The sequence below is a fragment of the Hoplias malabaricus genome, chromosome 1 (assembly GCF_029633855.1).
Source record: "Hoplias malabaricus isolate fHopMal1 chromosome 1, fHopMal1.hap1, whole genome shotgun sequence".
In the NCBI taxonomy this organism is placed as follows: Eukaryota; Metazoa; Chordata; class Actinopteri; order Characiformes; family Erythrinidae; genus Hoplias; species Hoplias malabaricus.
In genome coordinates this window covers 80,293,037-80,308,713 of record NC_089800.1, presented here as the reverse complement: position 1 = coordinate 80,308,713, position 15,677 = coordinate 80,293,037, and the positions used below count along the sequence as shown (strand labels likewise).

Here is a 15,677-nt window from a genome sequence, read left to right as displayed (position 1 = left end):
GTGGGTTTCCTCCCACGCTCCAAAAACACACGTTGGTAGGTGGATTGTAGACACAAAAATGTCCATAGGTGTGAGTGAATGTGTGAGTGTGGGTCGCCCTGTGAAGGAGTGCCGCCCCCTCCAGGGTGTGTTCGTGCCTTGTACCCAGTGATTCCAGGTAGGCTCCGGACCCACTGCCGCCCTGAACTGGATAAGGGATACAGATGATGAATGAATGAAATGGTGCTGATTGTAATCAATGTACTGTTTGAGGAACTTTTATTTGGGATTTAAACAACTGGATCTTATTTTAATTATAATGCATTTCCCTGCTCTAGCGCATGGCTCAACTGTCTGTTTGTGTGTGTACATGTGAGAAACAGTCGGATATGCCGGTTATAATATTTCCTGTTTATGTTATAATACTCCCCTGTACCTTTTGGAAAAGGGGTCGGCAAACAAACCCCATCCCCTCCCCCCGTCCCCCATCCCCCTTGGTTTCAGGACAGCTGCTTTATATCCGTCTAACCCACGCTTGGCATTGAGCATGCTTATTATGTATATGTTCATGTGCAGCTGCTTCACACCATCCCATTTTGTTTCATACTGTTTTTAGGAGGTTATACATCTGTGTCCCCAGGTGCGGCGCCCTACACCCAGCTGAATTAATTCATTAATCATGTGTGGTGTCTAATAACTGGAAATACAGGCTTTTGTGTGTGGTGAAGAGCTGGAGGGTCAGGCAGACGGACGTCAGAGCTGGGGGCGTTTGGATGGAAGGAGGGAAGGAGGGAGGGAGGGAGGGAGGTGGGCTGTTTAGTGGGGGCCGTCCACACTATCACGTGTTGGAGCGTAACACACTCTCACATGGAGGAGTCCCAGGCGCATGTGTAAAGGGGAGATAGCGGGAGAGTAGGGGGAGAGACAGAGTAGTGTAGTAGAGAGTGGGAGAGAGAGAGAGGGAGTAAGGTGTTGTGCTGTAGCTCTGGAGGAGATAGCTGCAGCCCCGGTTGTGGAAGATGCTCGCGGGGAGGAACGGTAGACAGCTGCGGTACTGACTCAGGTCCAGTCTGCGGTCCTTCAGAGCACTGTGGGGCACACCGAGGGGACCGTCGAGGAACGAGGGCTTCGTCAGAGAGTCACGGTAACCTTCAGCCAGCAGGAGCAGAGACGGCGGTACCCGGCCCCAGAAAGCCGCATGTCCTCCGTGCTCCTCCGCGCACGCTTGGTAACCTCGGCCGGGCTGTGACTGCGCCTCCCGCCGCTTGGTTCTCGCAGGCATCTAAGGGAGAGACTCCGCGGCTCCAGGATGGAATACCGGGCTCTGGGCCGGCTGTTCAGGGCGCGTAAGCGGAGGGAGATGCTCCTTGTGCAGGTGTGCTTCGTGTGCAGCGTCCTGCTGGCGGCCTGGAGCATGTCCGCCCTCCTCAGCAGATCAGGTGAGTGGTCACTGTGGGAGAGGGATAACATGCGGTTCGTGCTGTGGCTGAAGGAAATTTATCACTATTGCAGCTAATCGATGCATTAAAGGTACAATAGTCGATTTTAATTCATGTGATAACAACAACCATTGAGGTGTAAATTGGAAGAACACAATTAATAACAGTTGTTGTAACAACGACAGCTGCAGCAGTGCCTTCTGGGCCTGAGAATAATTGTTTAAAAACTGCACTTTGGTTAACAGGGGTGCCTATCTTTGTTGTTGTGGTTCATTTGCTTGGCCACTAGAGGTCGCCTTGTGTAATGGATACTGGTCAGGATTTGAGGTGCTGCACAACAGATGTAAAGAATGAGCTGAACACAGGAATAAGAATTAGTAAAAGGTGGTTTAACAAAAATTGGTATGCTGATTATTAGATTTTAAAGCTACCTAAAATAGGTCTTAAAAGGTCTTTATTTAGAGTGATTTCAGAGCGTTTCTATTGGCTCGCCTGTTGTGTAGTTTTCATGCAGTGTTTAGTGGTCATGGGGTCTGAGGCTGGGTGGGAACATGAGTGATTAATTGGACTCAGGTGGGTCGCCTGCATCGGATGAACGTGGACAACTTGGTACACTCAGTGTAGTGTATCTTTAAAGGTACAGCAGTGGTGTTAAAGTCCAGTTGTGTTTCCTAAAGGTTCATTACCTTCTCTTCTCCAGAAGGAGAGGGGGATCTCTGTAATCATTCATTATACAACTGTGGAGAATAAAAGAACATAATAAAAGACTTGGAGATGAAACGGGGGAATGACACCAACTCAGCTTTAAAATCTATTTAAAATATAGAATAAAGTACAGCTATGTTCCCTAATTTAAGGGAATATGTACAGAATATGTTCCCTTAAGGGTACCACCAACGTGACAGTATTTCTGACAGTGTACCTCACTCTGGGTTCTGGTTCTCTCACTGACCTTGGAGGGCATCCACATGTGGATCCAACACTTAACCCATGGACAGAGCCTTCTGGTTTGTTGACTGGGGGAGCGGATGTTTACTGAATAAAGTTATCAGCCCAAATACAATGAAGGAGAAGTAGAATAGAAGAGGGCTTCTTTTGTTTAGGGGTGGGGATGCACTCAGCCCTTCACTATCCTCTTACCGGACACGAGTGTGGGTCTTCACTCTCGTTCTCATCTTCTTCCATCTGGTCCTCCACCTGTCCCCATCCTTCACCTCACCTCTATTTCTCTCCCTATGTCTGCTGCTTCTTCCCTTCCACCACCTCATTTTTCTCCTCCCATTCATTTATAGTTTTTTCCTCGTCCTGTTCCTCTTCAATCCCTCCTTTTTTTCCTCTTGCTTATTCTTGTTTTCCTACCTCTGTTTCTTCCTCCTCCTGCATGTCCTCTTTGTCCTCTTTTGGATACTTTCATCTACTTAGTGTCCTCAAGTCAGAGTGTGTAAAAGTGTAAGTAAATACCGTATCTCTGCTCTGTTTTCTCTTGTTTGGATTCCTCTGCTGGTATCTTTCATTCTTCAGGAACTTAGTTCCAGGGGTCAGCTGCCTTTCACGACAGCTCAGATCACCTGATGGTTTGATTAGATGATCAGAAAGTTGCTCAAGTGATACCTGTTCTGACGATAGTGGACACTGTTCACAGTGTTTACACAGTGTATGTTGACCCTTCTTACACAACAGCAGTGAGGGTTTGTTTCCTGATTACCTGAAAGCGTGGTGCACTTTTACACACACTTTAAAGGTGTGTTTCACTGTCTCTGATTGAGCTGATTGTCTTGGAGTAGACAGAGAACACGCTCGCCAAAATAAAGAACCCATTGCTGCACATTTCCTGGTTCCCCCCTGGACTCTCCTTGACAGGAAACATACCCAGCAGGCGGCTACTGCTTATACATTTATGCAGTTAAGCATCTGTTCATTACTAAGTCTGAGGGAAACATCTCAGCGCCTGTTCCTTTAAATGATAATGAGATGCTCGCTGTTCACCTCCCGAACTGAGCGCATAGCAGTGAAGAGCGAGGAGCAGAAGCTCTGGTTTTTAGACGTTTTTGCTGTGTTCTCTTCCTTCTCTGTTTTTATTCAGCGCTCTTTTTCCTCCGTGTTCATTCTGTCTGTTTTGCTGCATTTATCCTCTTCTTTAAAGGCCACTTCTGTGATTGGATAGACTCAGACGAGGGGGTGGGGCCATTCTAAAGTGTCTGCACTTGACGTCAGGAACGGAACAGAATCAGAACGGCTGGTTTTATCCTGTGTTTTCATTGTTATCTTGTTCCACAGTGTGCGGGTTGGTGGACTCCAGATCTCTGTATTAATATGCACATGCACCGAGCAATGGAGTTTTCATCATATGTTCGTATTAAAAGTGAAATTAGCAGTGAAAGGAACTAGAAATCCTAAGTATTTATTGCCTATAAAAGAGGCTTTATTGCATACAGCAAAGAGAGTTCCATCAGCTTAAAGCTGTTCTGTGTTGTTTACTCTGTCCCCCTGGTTACTGTCACCTTCACATTAAAGTAGCTCTAGGTGGAGTTTCACATCAGTCATAAATGCCCTTGTTTACATTTATGTTTGGATTTCCCCCTTAACTTACACCCTTCCAACATCACTTTTTTTCACACACAACTTCCTCTTTAAACCCACTGCTCAGTTTCAGAAGTCATCAGGTGCTGGTTCTCTAGGGACTGGTTATATATATGTAACCACCATCTGCCAGGATGGGTTTGCGCTACTGAGTGAGTTTTACCAAGGTTACACCTAGTCTTGGTCTGTTTAACTGCCTTGAAAATTGATATCCGTCAAGTCTAATTTAAACACAGACTGAGTCTGTCGCAGGCTCCCTCCTGGTAGACCATGGAGTAAACAGGACACTGAATGGGGGAATTAATTCTATGGCTGCAGTGAGTAAAGGAAGCGTAGGTGTATTTTGAGGGTCAATAAGTGCTGGTGTTTTTGCATTTTATATCTCCTTAATATTACTAATATTAAAGCAGCCTCAAGGAATTCCGTGACTGATCTAAAGCTGACGAGACTCTTGAACCCTCTGCTGAGTTGTAGAGAATAGCTGATAAGTCAGTATTAGGGTCCGGCTTATCAGGAGCCGGTCTGTCCCTCGGAGATGAATGTGGCTCAGAGCTGAGTGTTTACAGGTTTCGCTCATTCCTGAGAAACTAGTCACATGTTCAGAAAAGCCGACCCCTCAGAATGATACAATCCCAAGGGTGGCCCCTGTCAGTGATGTTTAGCCGGGCCGGTGTGGAGATGATACTCAATTAAAAATAACAAGATTATACAGTTAGTTTAATATTAATGACAACGCTGGGTCAAAGAATTAGCTAAGTTCAGAATTTCTTAAAGGAGCAGTCAGTGATATATTCACAGTCCAATGCCCAATCACAGTACAGTTTCCACTCCCTGGGTTGCCAGGTATGAATCAGTGGAAGTGAACAAACAAATATAGATAACATAATAATGACCTTTTTAAGGTGGAACTAAACAAGCAAAACACCATGACATTTAAGGTGGAAGTTATAATCAATGAGCAAGATTACATCAGCTTCGTCTAGTGAAATATGAAAATATGGAAGGTCAGATATTAATCTGGTAAATACAGGAAAAGTAATGGTAGTGGCTCCTTCACTTTATGTCTTTTGCTTACTTTTCTGTGTAAATAAGTGGATGATGGCACTTTTTCTTTTTAGCTGTGAAGGAAGCCCTTAAACTTGTGTTGCGTAGGTTTCCTGAAACTGGCAACCCGCATGTGTTTTGTGTACAGACACGAATACGGACTGCAGTATTACAGATTGTTCCTTTAAATTCAAGCTCAAGTGAAGTGAACAGTAGGTGACATTATATTAATCAGAGAAGTTGGCATTGTTTTATTTAAAAATGTTTTACAGTATTTTGTGTAATATTTACATAAAGGTTGTGCAATTTACTGAACCACTGATGCTACAATATCTAACCCTGAGAACCCTGGTGTCCGGTTTGTATTTTGCATACAGTATTCCACCCCTGATGTGGGGACCTGAAGGTCACAGGTTCTACTCTTAGGACTGCCATGAATAATTGAGGGAGGTTGAGAGAACAAGGCTTTCTTTTCCCTCAACATCCAAGGCTGAAGTATCCTCGAGCGAGGCACATAGCCGATTGTTCTCTTTTTGGAAAGGCCACGGAGTAATAGAACAATGGAGAGCGAAACGTGACGGCTGGAATACCCGACTCTTCAGCCAAGCTCAGAAATGTCCTCAGACCTGGATTTCTTTGAATTCTTTTGAATTAGCCTTTTCAGTCCTTCTGCCTCAGCCAGGGACTAACACGTATAATAGCATAAGCCTTTTGCAGCCATTGTTTCATTTACTATTATTTTATTATCCTAAACCTCTCAGAGGATTGTGGATTTAAAGGAGTGAATGCATGTTCTTTGATTCACGGTCATCAGACCAGTCCTCTGTCTAATACTTGTGGCCAATCTGGAGGAGGGATGGAAAACCTAAGCCTAATTCCCACAGCTTGGCCTGCTATAACACTATAACACTAATGAAGAACCAGAATCCAAACCATGTCCTTCATAAGGAAAACTGTCCATAGATCTCCACCTAGGGCTGTCACGGTAGCCTTTTTTTTGTGATCGATATATTGTCCCAGAAATAATCGTGATAAATAATGTTATAAGACCATTTTACGACACTTATATGTAAATAACTTAATAGCATTTTAGATTTATTATAACATTTTAATTGTTTGAATAATTTTAGTCATGTTTTCTTTTATTGGCATTATGTAAATCTAAATGTCGTTAAGGTATTTTGTTTATTGCGCAATAATGTAGTTACACACTTTATAAAGAGTGATGAGCTTTCAGCAAAAATGTTAGACATTTTAGAGAAAGAATATTCAGACATTGGAACTGAAATAAAAAACATGTTTAAACAGAGAAAATAAATGGAACATATATCAAATAAAACCACTGGAGACTTTTATTCTTATGGACATAAACCCACAGTAAACACAGTGTTCGACCCCGAGGTCAGCAACAGTTTCTGAGGTATTGTGCATTGTACAGTAAATCAATAATGTGATTATTGTGACACGGCGAAGTACAACATGATACTAGATTAATTTCTTGCTTTCTGATCAGTGTTTTATATGTGTGTGTGTGTGTGTGTGTGTGTGGTTGTTTCAGGTCATGGGATAGTGTTGGAGGAGAGCTCAGCGCCTCACTCAGATCATCTGAGTCGAAGACTGATGGCCATAGAGGACAATGAGACTGAGGAAAAGAACTGCTCAGAGCCTGGTAATACTGCACATGCACATAGACTCACTGACCCCTACATCTCAGCCTCCGCTGTGTGCCTTTGTGATAAAGCAGCCAATTCCATTCCTCCTGTTCAGATCAGTCTAATATTCACTGACCTGCTGCTGGGTCCAGACCTCGATTATTCCCTCTTATTACTTCACTAAGTCATGATCGTTTTTGTGTTGTTTTCCATGTAGTTACTGAATTATAAGCATTGAATGTGGTCATCTGTGAAGGTTAATGTGTCTGTAGAGCAATCAGCCAAAGGAAACTGTGCATTACAGTCATTTTATCACAGTTAAAGTGTGTTAGGCCCAAATTAAAATGAAGTAAACCCCCGTAACTGTGACTAAATTACTTTATCACAGTGCTGCTCATGGATTACTGGGTCTATGAGTGTCAACAGAAAACATTTGATAAAATACAAGGAACATAAAGCTCTAATCTTCTCCTCTCGACTCTACTCAGCTTTTGTGCTTTTTCATTAGTTAAATCGGGTCCTGGTTCTGGAAGCGGGTTCTTGTTTAGTCGCTGTTCTCTCGTGGTTCAGAGCGAGCCGAGTAGGGACTAAACCGTGGCGTGTAAACCTTGCAGAGCACTGATTGTCCAGAGAGAGTCGTCACTCTACGCCACACAACGCAGACGACCAGCACCAACTCTCCATCTGTAAAATCTCCAGCTGCAGCAGAGATCACGTTTGTTTTTATCCGACTCACGACGGCAGCTCGTAAAATTACGCCGTGGTCTTTTGAAGAGGTTCAAACGCTCCTTGGATCGGTGGCTGGCGAAAGAATCCAGCGAGAGCTGGATGCTGCAACAAGGAAGGAACGAACTCTACTGATCTGTCTGAACTGATGACAGAGCTGTGTTCAGTCCCAAACTACAACAACAACAACATGACAATACACCATGAGTAAACACCGCTTAACGTTATCGCCGCCGTTGTTGAAGTTCCAAAACCCGCTGTTCCCCTTAGAGATGGGGTTTGAGACAACATTGGATACATTTCGGGAGGAGCTGTGGGAGTGGAAAACCACCCCATGGACCAAACAGAGAGTAGAGTCCAGTAGAGTTGAGTAGTGTAGTTATCATGCAGTGGAAAATCCCCAATAGCGACAGGAAATATGTAGGTAGTGGAAGTGAATGTACAGCATTTTCTCCTCCCTCAAGATCCACAACTGAAGTGCCCTTGAACAATGTTTTAATTCAGGATTTTGTTAATGTATGGATGTGTGTATATAGATTATTTAGAGACTTTGAACTTGGCTCAGTCAGATTTTGGAATCGTAATCTTTACTTTATAAATTCAATTACGGACCTACAAAGCAGATCTCTACAAAGATGTATGAGAGCATATTTGATCTGTGCCTTTGATGTCAGCTCATCTTTTGAATCAACTGCCACTGGAGTAAACAGATCTCTTCTCCTACGGAAGCTGGTCATACGGAAAAAGAGACGTTCCTCTGCATCCATCCGGCTGTTGTGGTTACTACCGCTGAAGGAGCCAGTGCACTCGGGTGAATGCGATTATGAGCCATCATAGGGGGGAAAGAAATCTGCTGGAGCTGGAGCTGCCTCGTGCAGAGTATAATTGGCAGCGGGAGGGAGCTATTTTAGGCATTTCTTTTTCTCAAGCACCGCCGTGACCCCAACAGTATCAAATGACTCTTTTTTTCTCTGTTACTCATCAGAAAGAAAGACAAACACGAGCTTGGAGGCTGAGGGCGGAGAGGCAGAATCATGACATGGGCATATAAAGATGTGTTGGGTTCAGGCTTGCGATGTGCAATAGGAACTAGTGCAGTGAGTGGAGTCAGAGGATGCTGATGCTTGATATGAATGCTTTCAACTAGTCTGCTTCAGGAGAATGACTACATTTTTTAATTGCTGAGTTACAGACAATATTTTGAGGACATTTTGTGGTTTGCCGTCAGAACAGGCTTTTCATATGTGTCTAGTTTGTCTAAGCCTGACATTTTTTTCCATGTATATTTTGTGTTAATGACAGGTTTTGTGAAGTATTGCTGTTAGATTGAGTATCTGTTATATAGCAGTTCTGATACTGTGATTATTAGGGATGATTGATAAACTAAAGACATTTTGAAAGAGCGATTAACAAATTAGGACAGTCCATTATATGAAAATTAGATTTTAAACCTTACCCGTTCTCATAAAATCTCATGACTGACCAAATAAGTACAGAAGAAACCCAGTTAATGGCTTTTAGCAAGTCAGCAGCTCCGCAGAGCATCAGACAGATGCGCTTCTCTCAACCCAGAGCTGTTAGTGAAAGCATTTCCTGGGGAATGGTTTCTCTCAGCTGGCTTTATTCTTGCTTTGACCCAGAGCAAACCAAGAGAGCATTTTCTGGGGAATTGTTTTTTCTCAGCTGGCTTCATTCTCGCCTCAACCCTGAGTCATCAAAGAGAGTGTTTCCCAGCTGCCTCTCAGTTGGAAGTTCATCATTTTTTGTAGCACAACACATATTGAGGGCGGCACAGTGGCGCAGCAGGTAGTGTCGCAGTCACACAGCTCCAGGGACCTGGAGGTTGTGGGTTCGATTCCCGCTCCGGGTGACTGTCTGTGAGGAGTGTGGTGTGTTCTCCCCGTGTCTGCGTGGGTTTCCTCCGGGTGACTGTCTGTGAAGAGTTTGGTGTGTTCTCCCTGTGTCTGCGTGGGTTTCCTCCGGGTGCTCCAGTTTCCTCCCACGGTCCAAAAACACACGTTGGTAGGTGGATTGGCGACCCAAAAGTGTCCGTAGGAGTGAGTGAATGTGTGTGTGTGTCTGTGTTGCCCTGTGAAGGACTGGCGCCCCCTCCAGGGTGTAATTCCGCCTTGCGCCCAATGATTCCAGGTATGCTCTGGACCCACCGTGACCCTGAACTGGATAAGGGTTACAGGTAATGAATGAATGAATGAATGAACACATATTGAGGTTTTATACTTATATAAATATTGCTAAAAACATTATAATAAAACACTGCTCTTATATTTTACAGTTAATTTCAGAGTTATAGTGGGGCGATGTCTGTGTTCTAGTTAAATGAAGGCAGAATCGCATTAGGAAAGCCTCAACACAAACATTGCTTTCGGCCTCAGTCACCAGTGCTGCTGGGTATCCCACAATGCTCGAATGTATTGCAGTGTATTACAGTTCCAGTGTGCAAACATGTAACAGCTGGAGCACTGTTGGGTTGGTATGGTGTAGTGTCAGCGAGGAGCCACAGCCATTTCTCTGACCCGTGGTGCTAAACAGCTGAGCGTTTTGGGGGATTGCGTTTCTGCATGAGTCAAGTGCAGCAGGAGCACTTGTCAGCGCAGCTTGATAGAGTCTGCCTTTTGGTTTTTTGCTGCTTGTGCTCATAATGTGTGTGTGTGTGTGTGTGTGTGTGTGTGTGTGTGTGTGTGTGTGTGTGTGTAAGGTTGCGAGATGGAGTCAGTCGGTTGTTGAGCTCACTGGCTCAGCAGAACGCCTCACACGCCTGTCAAGCTCTGAGTGTATAGATTCTACACTTACTTCTCCCAGCAAGAGTCAGACGATGTGTGTGTGTGTGTGGGTGTGTGTGTGTGTCTATGTGTAAACAGATGCATTAGTTATAAGAATGCATTGCTGCATCTTTCATCCCGTGAACCCAGGGTCCCCATGGAGCTGAACTAGTGCTGAACAATTAGGGGAAAGAATCTAATTGCGATGTTTCTGACCAATATTTATTTTTGCAATTTACAATTTAAATATGTTGAATAAATCTGGGTCCAGTCCTGTTTAAATAACCAACAAGCACTGGCTTTAATTATTAACACTGAATATGGAGTGTTATTAATCTGTAGTGATGTGCAAAGACATTAATATTCACAGATTTCTAAACATTAAACTACAGTGTAGTTTCTATTTGTTGTGCAATGAAATAATGGGCAGAATTCAGGTGCATCGTTTATTTTAAAAGTTCTATTCAGATTTAGTCTTTGTGAGATGAGATTCACACGCCTAATATGTGTGCGCGTGTGTGTGTGTGTGTGTGTGACACGAGAGAGAGAGTGTGAAAGACAAATCAACAAGGACAGAGAGGGAAAGTTGAGATCTGTCCATCCCCATCAGCAGCCTGCTGAGATGAAGGCCAAGTAGAGGTCATTTTGGCTGTCACAACTGAGAAACGTCTCTCTGTGTGTGTGTGTGTGTGTGTGTGTGTGTGTGTGTGTGTGTGTGTGTGTGTGCAGAATTCTCACAAGGCAAACATCACTGGGATGCCCAAAATAACTGTTCTCTTCCCGTTTCCGTCAAAAAAACACGTGCGCTTGAGCGCTCTGAACAGCGAGGCATCAGAGAGCAGTGTGTTTATTTCATTACTCCTCCGTGCCACGTTACACACGGGTGGAGGTGCTGAGCTGTGACCTGCCGTCAGACCTGTGTGGGTATTTATCTCTCCAGAAGAAAGGCGAACCCACGTGTGCCCTATAAGAGCCTGTTAAAGGCACCTCCGCACAGTGCCTCCACAGTGTGTTTGAAACTATGATGAATAGATGGATGATGGCGTTATTAATGCAGAGCGTGCTGGGTGGGGGTATTCGTCTGACTTAAAAGGTATTGCCTCCAGCGTGTATGACAACACTGTTAATGTTTCATCTCCCCAGTAACCAGCACCTCTTTGAAAATAAGTTGTTTAACAGAATCTCCTTCTTTTTGCATTTTAAATACTGACATGTTTCCGGGCAGTCGCTAGAGAGCTCTTCTTTTAGTGCGGTGTATGTTTGGGAACCCTTGTTCTGAAACGCTGCACTGCTGGAGGCACTGGCTGTGCTGAATCATTCAGGTACACTTTTAAAGCAACAGTCGGTGGTATATTTATGTAGTTCAGTCCTGCCTAAGAATGGAACCGTGTCCAGTACTGACACAAGTGCTAAAGAGCCCCTATGGCTCCCTTAAAGACTGCAGGGGAAGAGGGCAGCAGTAATTATCACCGTTCTGTCACAGCCAGTGGCCCGCTAGAAAGTGTGAGTGTCCAGCAGGGATTAACTGAGACCTCACACGTTCTCACCATCTGAAAAGAGAAGGGTTTACAGATATTATATTGATAGTTTACTAGTGTAAACAAAAGAAGGGAGACTAAATGTAATCAATAAACACTTTCCTTCTGGATGAAGCCTGCCTTAAAACAACACTAAGTAAGGTTTGGTGTTTGTGCTTCTGGCCAATCCTTACAGCTGCAGAGTCTAGTTCACTTCTACAGCAGAACTACAGTTCCATAGTGTAGTTTCTGCAGTGCTGAGCCTGAATTAGCAATGACAGAGGCCCTATTACAGCTCAGTGAAGTATCACAATGATTTTGAAGCTGTAATTATAAGGTTTAATACTATCTTTAAGTAACTTTAAGTTTAATACTACCTAGAGTTCATTTAAATCTAGTGCTCTCTCTTGTACTATGAATAATTAAGGAATGATGGTTCCACATCTACAATGCATTTCTGCACCACCAGAGCGCTTACATCTTATTGAAGATGCGGACAATCAGGAGGTCAGAAGTCACACTGCAGTCACAGGAAAACACCCAGGGGTCTGTAATGACCTCAAAGAGTCAGGACATTGGTATAACGTCTCATCCAAAGGACAGGCTGTTCATTCAGTACAGTGTCCCTGTCACTGCACCGAGGCATTGGGGTCCACACAGAATGCCCCCTGTTGGCCACACAAGCACCACCTCTAGCTGCCATCTAAAATTTCTTATGATAGGGTTGTTTCCCATCGAAGTAAGACCCAGACATGGGTTTGACTGTTATGGTCTTCAGGAGGTACAGTTTCTGGCATGAAACAGAGGCCAGATAAGAAATCTACTGTGTATTTTATAAAGAATTTTGGATTCTCCAGAAGGCTCTGCATAGTTCGCTAGCTCTCTGGTCAGTTTGTAGCTCTGTAAATGGGAAACAAACAAAGTGGCTGGGACTGAGAAACCCAACACTTTTCTAGCCAATCAGCAACAGGGGGTGTCTTGCTCATGGACAGGACAGGGGGAATAGGATGGGCAGGGGACACTCTATATTTAGCACCTGCTCCATGCACACATTTTGGAGGTGGAGCTTAGGAAGGAGCAATGTTTGTTTTGCTGTCGAATTCCGATATCTTCACACCTTCTCCAGAATCATATACCGCACCTTTAAGTTTGTTGTTATTGTTTTGCTTTTTGCTCTACGATTAATACACTACAGTGACAGCTATAAACATCTGCTATTTTTCTTGGGGAGGTATCTTTGGATACGTCTGTGGATAGATCTGAAAGAGCCTGCTGTTAATTTAATCTTTAGCAGTTCCTCTATAGATCCATCGTCTCCCAAAATGGGACAACGCTCTTGAGGGAAAGTGAGTGAGACAAAAGGAGCGAGTGAGAAGAAAAAGGAGAAAAAAGGAGCTGATCTGTTTGTATGGAGATGTGGGCATCAGATTCAGAGAGCGCTGTGGAGGCCGCAGTGCTGAGTGTAACCTGAATAAGCAAGAAACCCTTGAGCGTCTGCAGCTAAAATCGAAAGTTTATTTTTGGGAGGACGCTGCTACACACAGTGATGTTTTCATTCCTTCTGGAGAAGAACATACATGGTTTATTACAATGTAATGATAAACCTTAAGGTTACAAATCATCAAAGTAAGTGGAATTGTACACAGACAATAAATTACCAGAAAAACTGACAGTGACTTATTCAAAGAAACGGAGGTAAAGAGTCATATTTAAAAAGACCTAAACCCTTTAATAAATCCTCTCTTAGTGTATCTCCAAAATCATGACTTTAAAAGAGAAGCATTTTAGTGTAAACGATTTTATTCTAATGATTGCTGGGGGCATTTCTACTGCTGCTTTCATTATGACAGCCGCTGTGTTCAAGTGATGTAGTAAACTAAAACCAATCAAAAATGGAGGTACATGTTTTACACAAAAACTGATGGATTAGGTTGATAGGGAAGTCATGGGAGATCCATCCCCACCACCTTTCTCCTCTTTCATAGTTTGTACTGTCTCATTAACATGTACACACTCAAGCACCACTTTATTTTGTCCCATTTCCTGGGTTTCTTTAACGAGGCCTGTGCGTAAAAGCCCTGTTACAGATGGAAAACACACAGAGTCGGCTAGAGTCTGTAATGGTGGTGGTATTAATTATTGATCCACCGTACACTTTTAATGGATCACCCGCCGGAGATCTGGGAAGTACATCAATGTGGAAAGAAGCAACTCCCACAGTTTAACAAACAGTAGGGGGGATCCAGGGGCTCCACTGATGGCCTATTAAGGTCCAACGCACAAGCGCTTAATGTGAACAACCTGCTCAGCTAGGGATGATATGATATGCTTTGATACTTAGACTACTCCAGCACTGTTTGAGACTCCCCCAAGTGCTTTAAGGTGGTCATTAGGAAGTCACCTTAACCACCAGCAACATGCAACCTCCAACAGGACGATACGCCAACAGCAGATCTGCACCATTATTCTCACCACACATTAGCTATTAGTTAGAGAGGAGAAGAGAGGGAGTGGCTGGGCTGGTTTATTTGAAAATGGGGATCATTAGGAGGCCAGAATTGACCACAGTGATAGGTTTAGCCAGACCTTTGATTACCCTGGAAATGCTTAGTGATATTTTTTATGATCTCAGAGAGTCAGGACCTCAGTTTGTACAAATGATGGATGCATCTTTAACACTAGAAGCGCAGAGCACCAGTCATTTGACCGCTGCCACTCTTATTTATTCTTTGCATTTGATTAAATCACAGAACCCTTCTTTCATGACGTTACCTAGAACTGTCCTGGCTTTTTATATATTATGGATTCTTAAACCATTTAAATAATTCCAGTGAAGACTGGTTTACACTGATTTCGCTCCAATCTGTGGGACATTTTCGGCTGATTTCAAGGCTGTGATTCTTTTTTCTGACAGCAGGTGTCTCAAAAGTTTTACAGGTTCTAATTTTGTTATTCAGACATGAGATTGAGATATATATATATATATATATATATATATATATATATATATATATATATAAAAACAGTAAATTTAAATAGTAAACTAATCAAAAACAGTTACAATTAACGATCAAATAAATATATATAAATTAATAAAGAACAAAACAACAGTTTGATTTCTGAGTGAAGGGATGGGGTTTGCAATGCCATACCATCACAAAACCAGCCCATATCTTTTACATATGGCTTTGATTGTATGAGGTGTGTGTGTGTGTGTGTGTGTGTGAGCATCAGCTGATATTTCCATGAGATCTTCTTCTTTCCCAGGAGATGACCTTGGGGCTGTAGTCTCCTTCGACTTGTCTCTCGTGTCCAGTGTGTGTCAGGGGTGGAGTTGGCTGTAAGTAAGGAAATGTGATCAGGGCAACAATGCCTCTTCACTGCTTGATTGATGAAGCCTCTGCTGCTGATTTCTGTCGAGGAGGAGGAGAATGAAGATGATGAAACGTCTACTCCTAGTTCAGGACTTGTCCTTTGTTACCGGCAGGAGTTATTCATGTTTTAAATGCTTTTAGGACACACGCTGGCTTTAAATGAGTTGTGTGTTTGCTGAACATGATTGTTCGTGTGAAGAAGCAGATGAATAACAGCACGATCAGGGTCTGTTTGCTGCTAAGCAGCAGATGGTAATATGGATTACACCCATTCTGGAGAGTATTTTTGTGCTCCATGCACTGGGCTTTAGCAGGGAACCCCCCAGGCTGCGGGGCCAGTGCAGTGGGGCTGCCTTTGGCAGAATGGGATGATGTGTTTGGGAGCAGTGACACGTGGGCCGTTGTCTCGAGGGGTTCGAGGCTCAGGGGCCAGAGCTGTGGGCGACAGATGAACCAAGCAAGCGTCCAAGACCAGCTAAAGCCCGTGGGGACCACTGACACACTGCTCTGCCAGGGGGCAAATGCGAGCTGGGGGCAGTTTTGAAATAAATGCACCACTGAGAACAAATGAGGTCTGTGCCAGTGT

General features: G+C 43.7%; 1 protein-coding gene across 3 annotated transcripts in view; it reads left to right on the top strand.

The window, feature by feature from the left end:
- The first annotated feature begins 903 nt into the window (after positions 1-903).
- The window catches only part of slc24a4a (solute carrier family 24 member 4a), a 32,141-nt gene continuing 17,367 nt past the window's right edge, over positions 904-15,677 (top strand). For all 3 annotated transcript variants that reach the window (XM_066674800.1, XM_066674791.1, XM_066674782.1), the window contains exons 1-2: positions 904-1,418; positions 6,601-6,711. In XM_066674800.1, the coding sequence (XP_066530897.1) occupies positions 1,289-1,418; positions 6,601-6,711 (241 nt within the window). In that variant the 5' untranslated portion in view covers positions 904-1,288. The remainder of the gene's footprint in view (positions 1,419-6,600; positions 6,712-15,677) is intronic.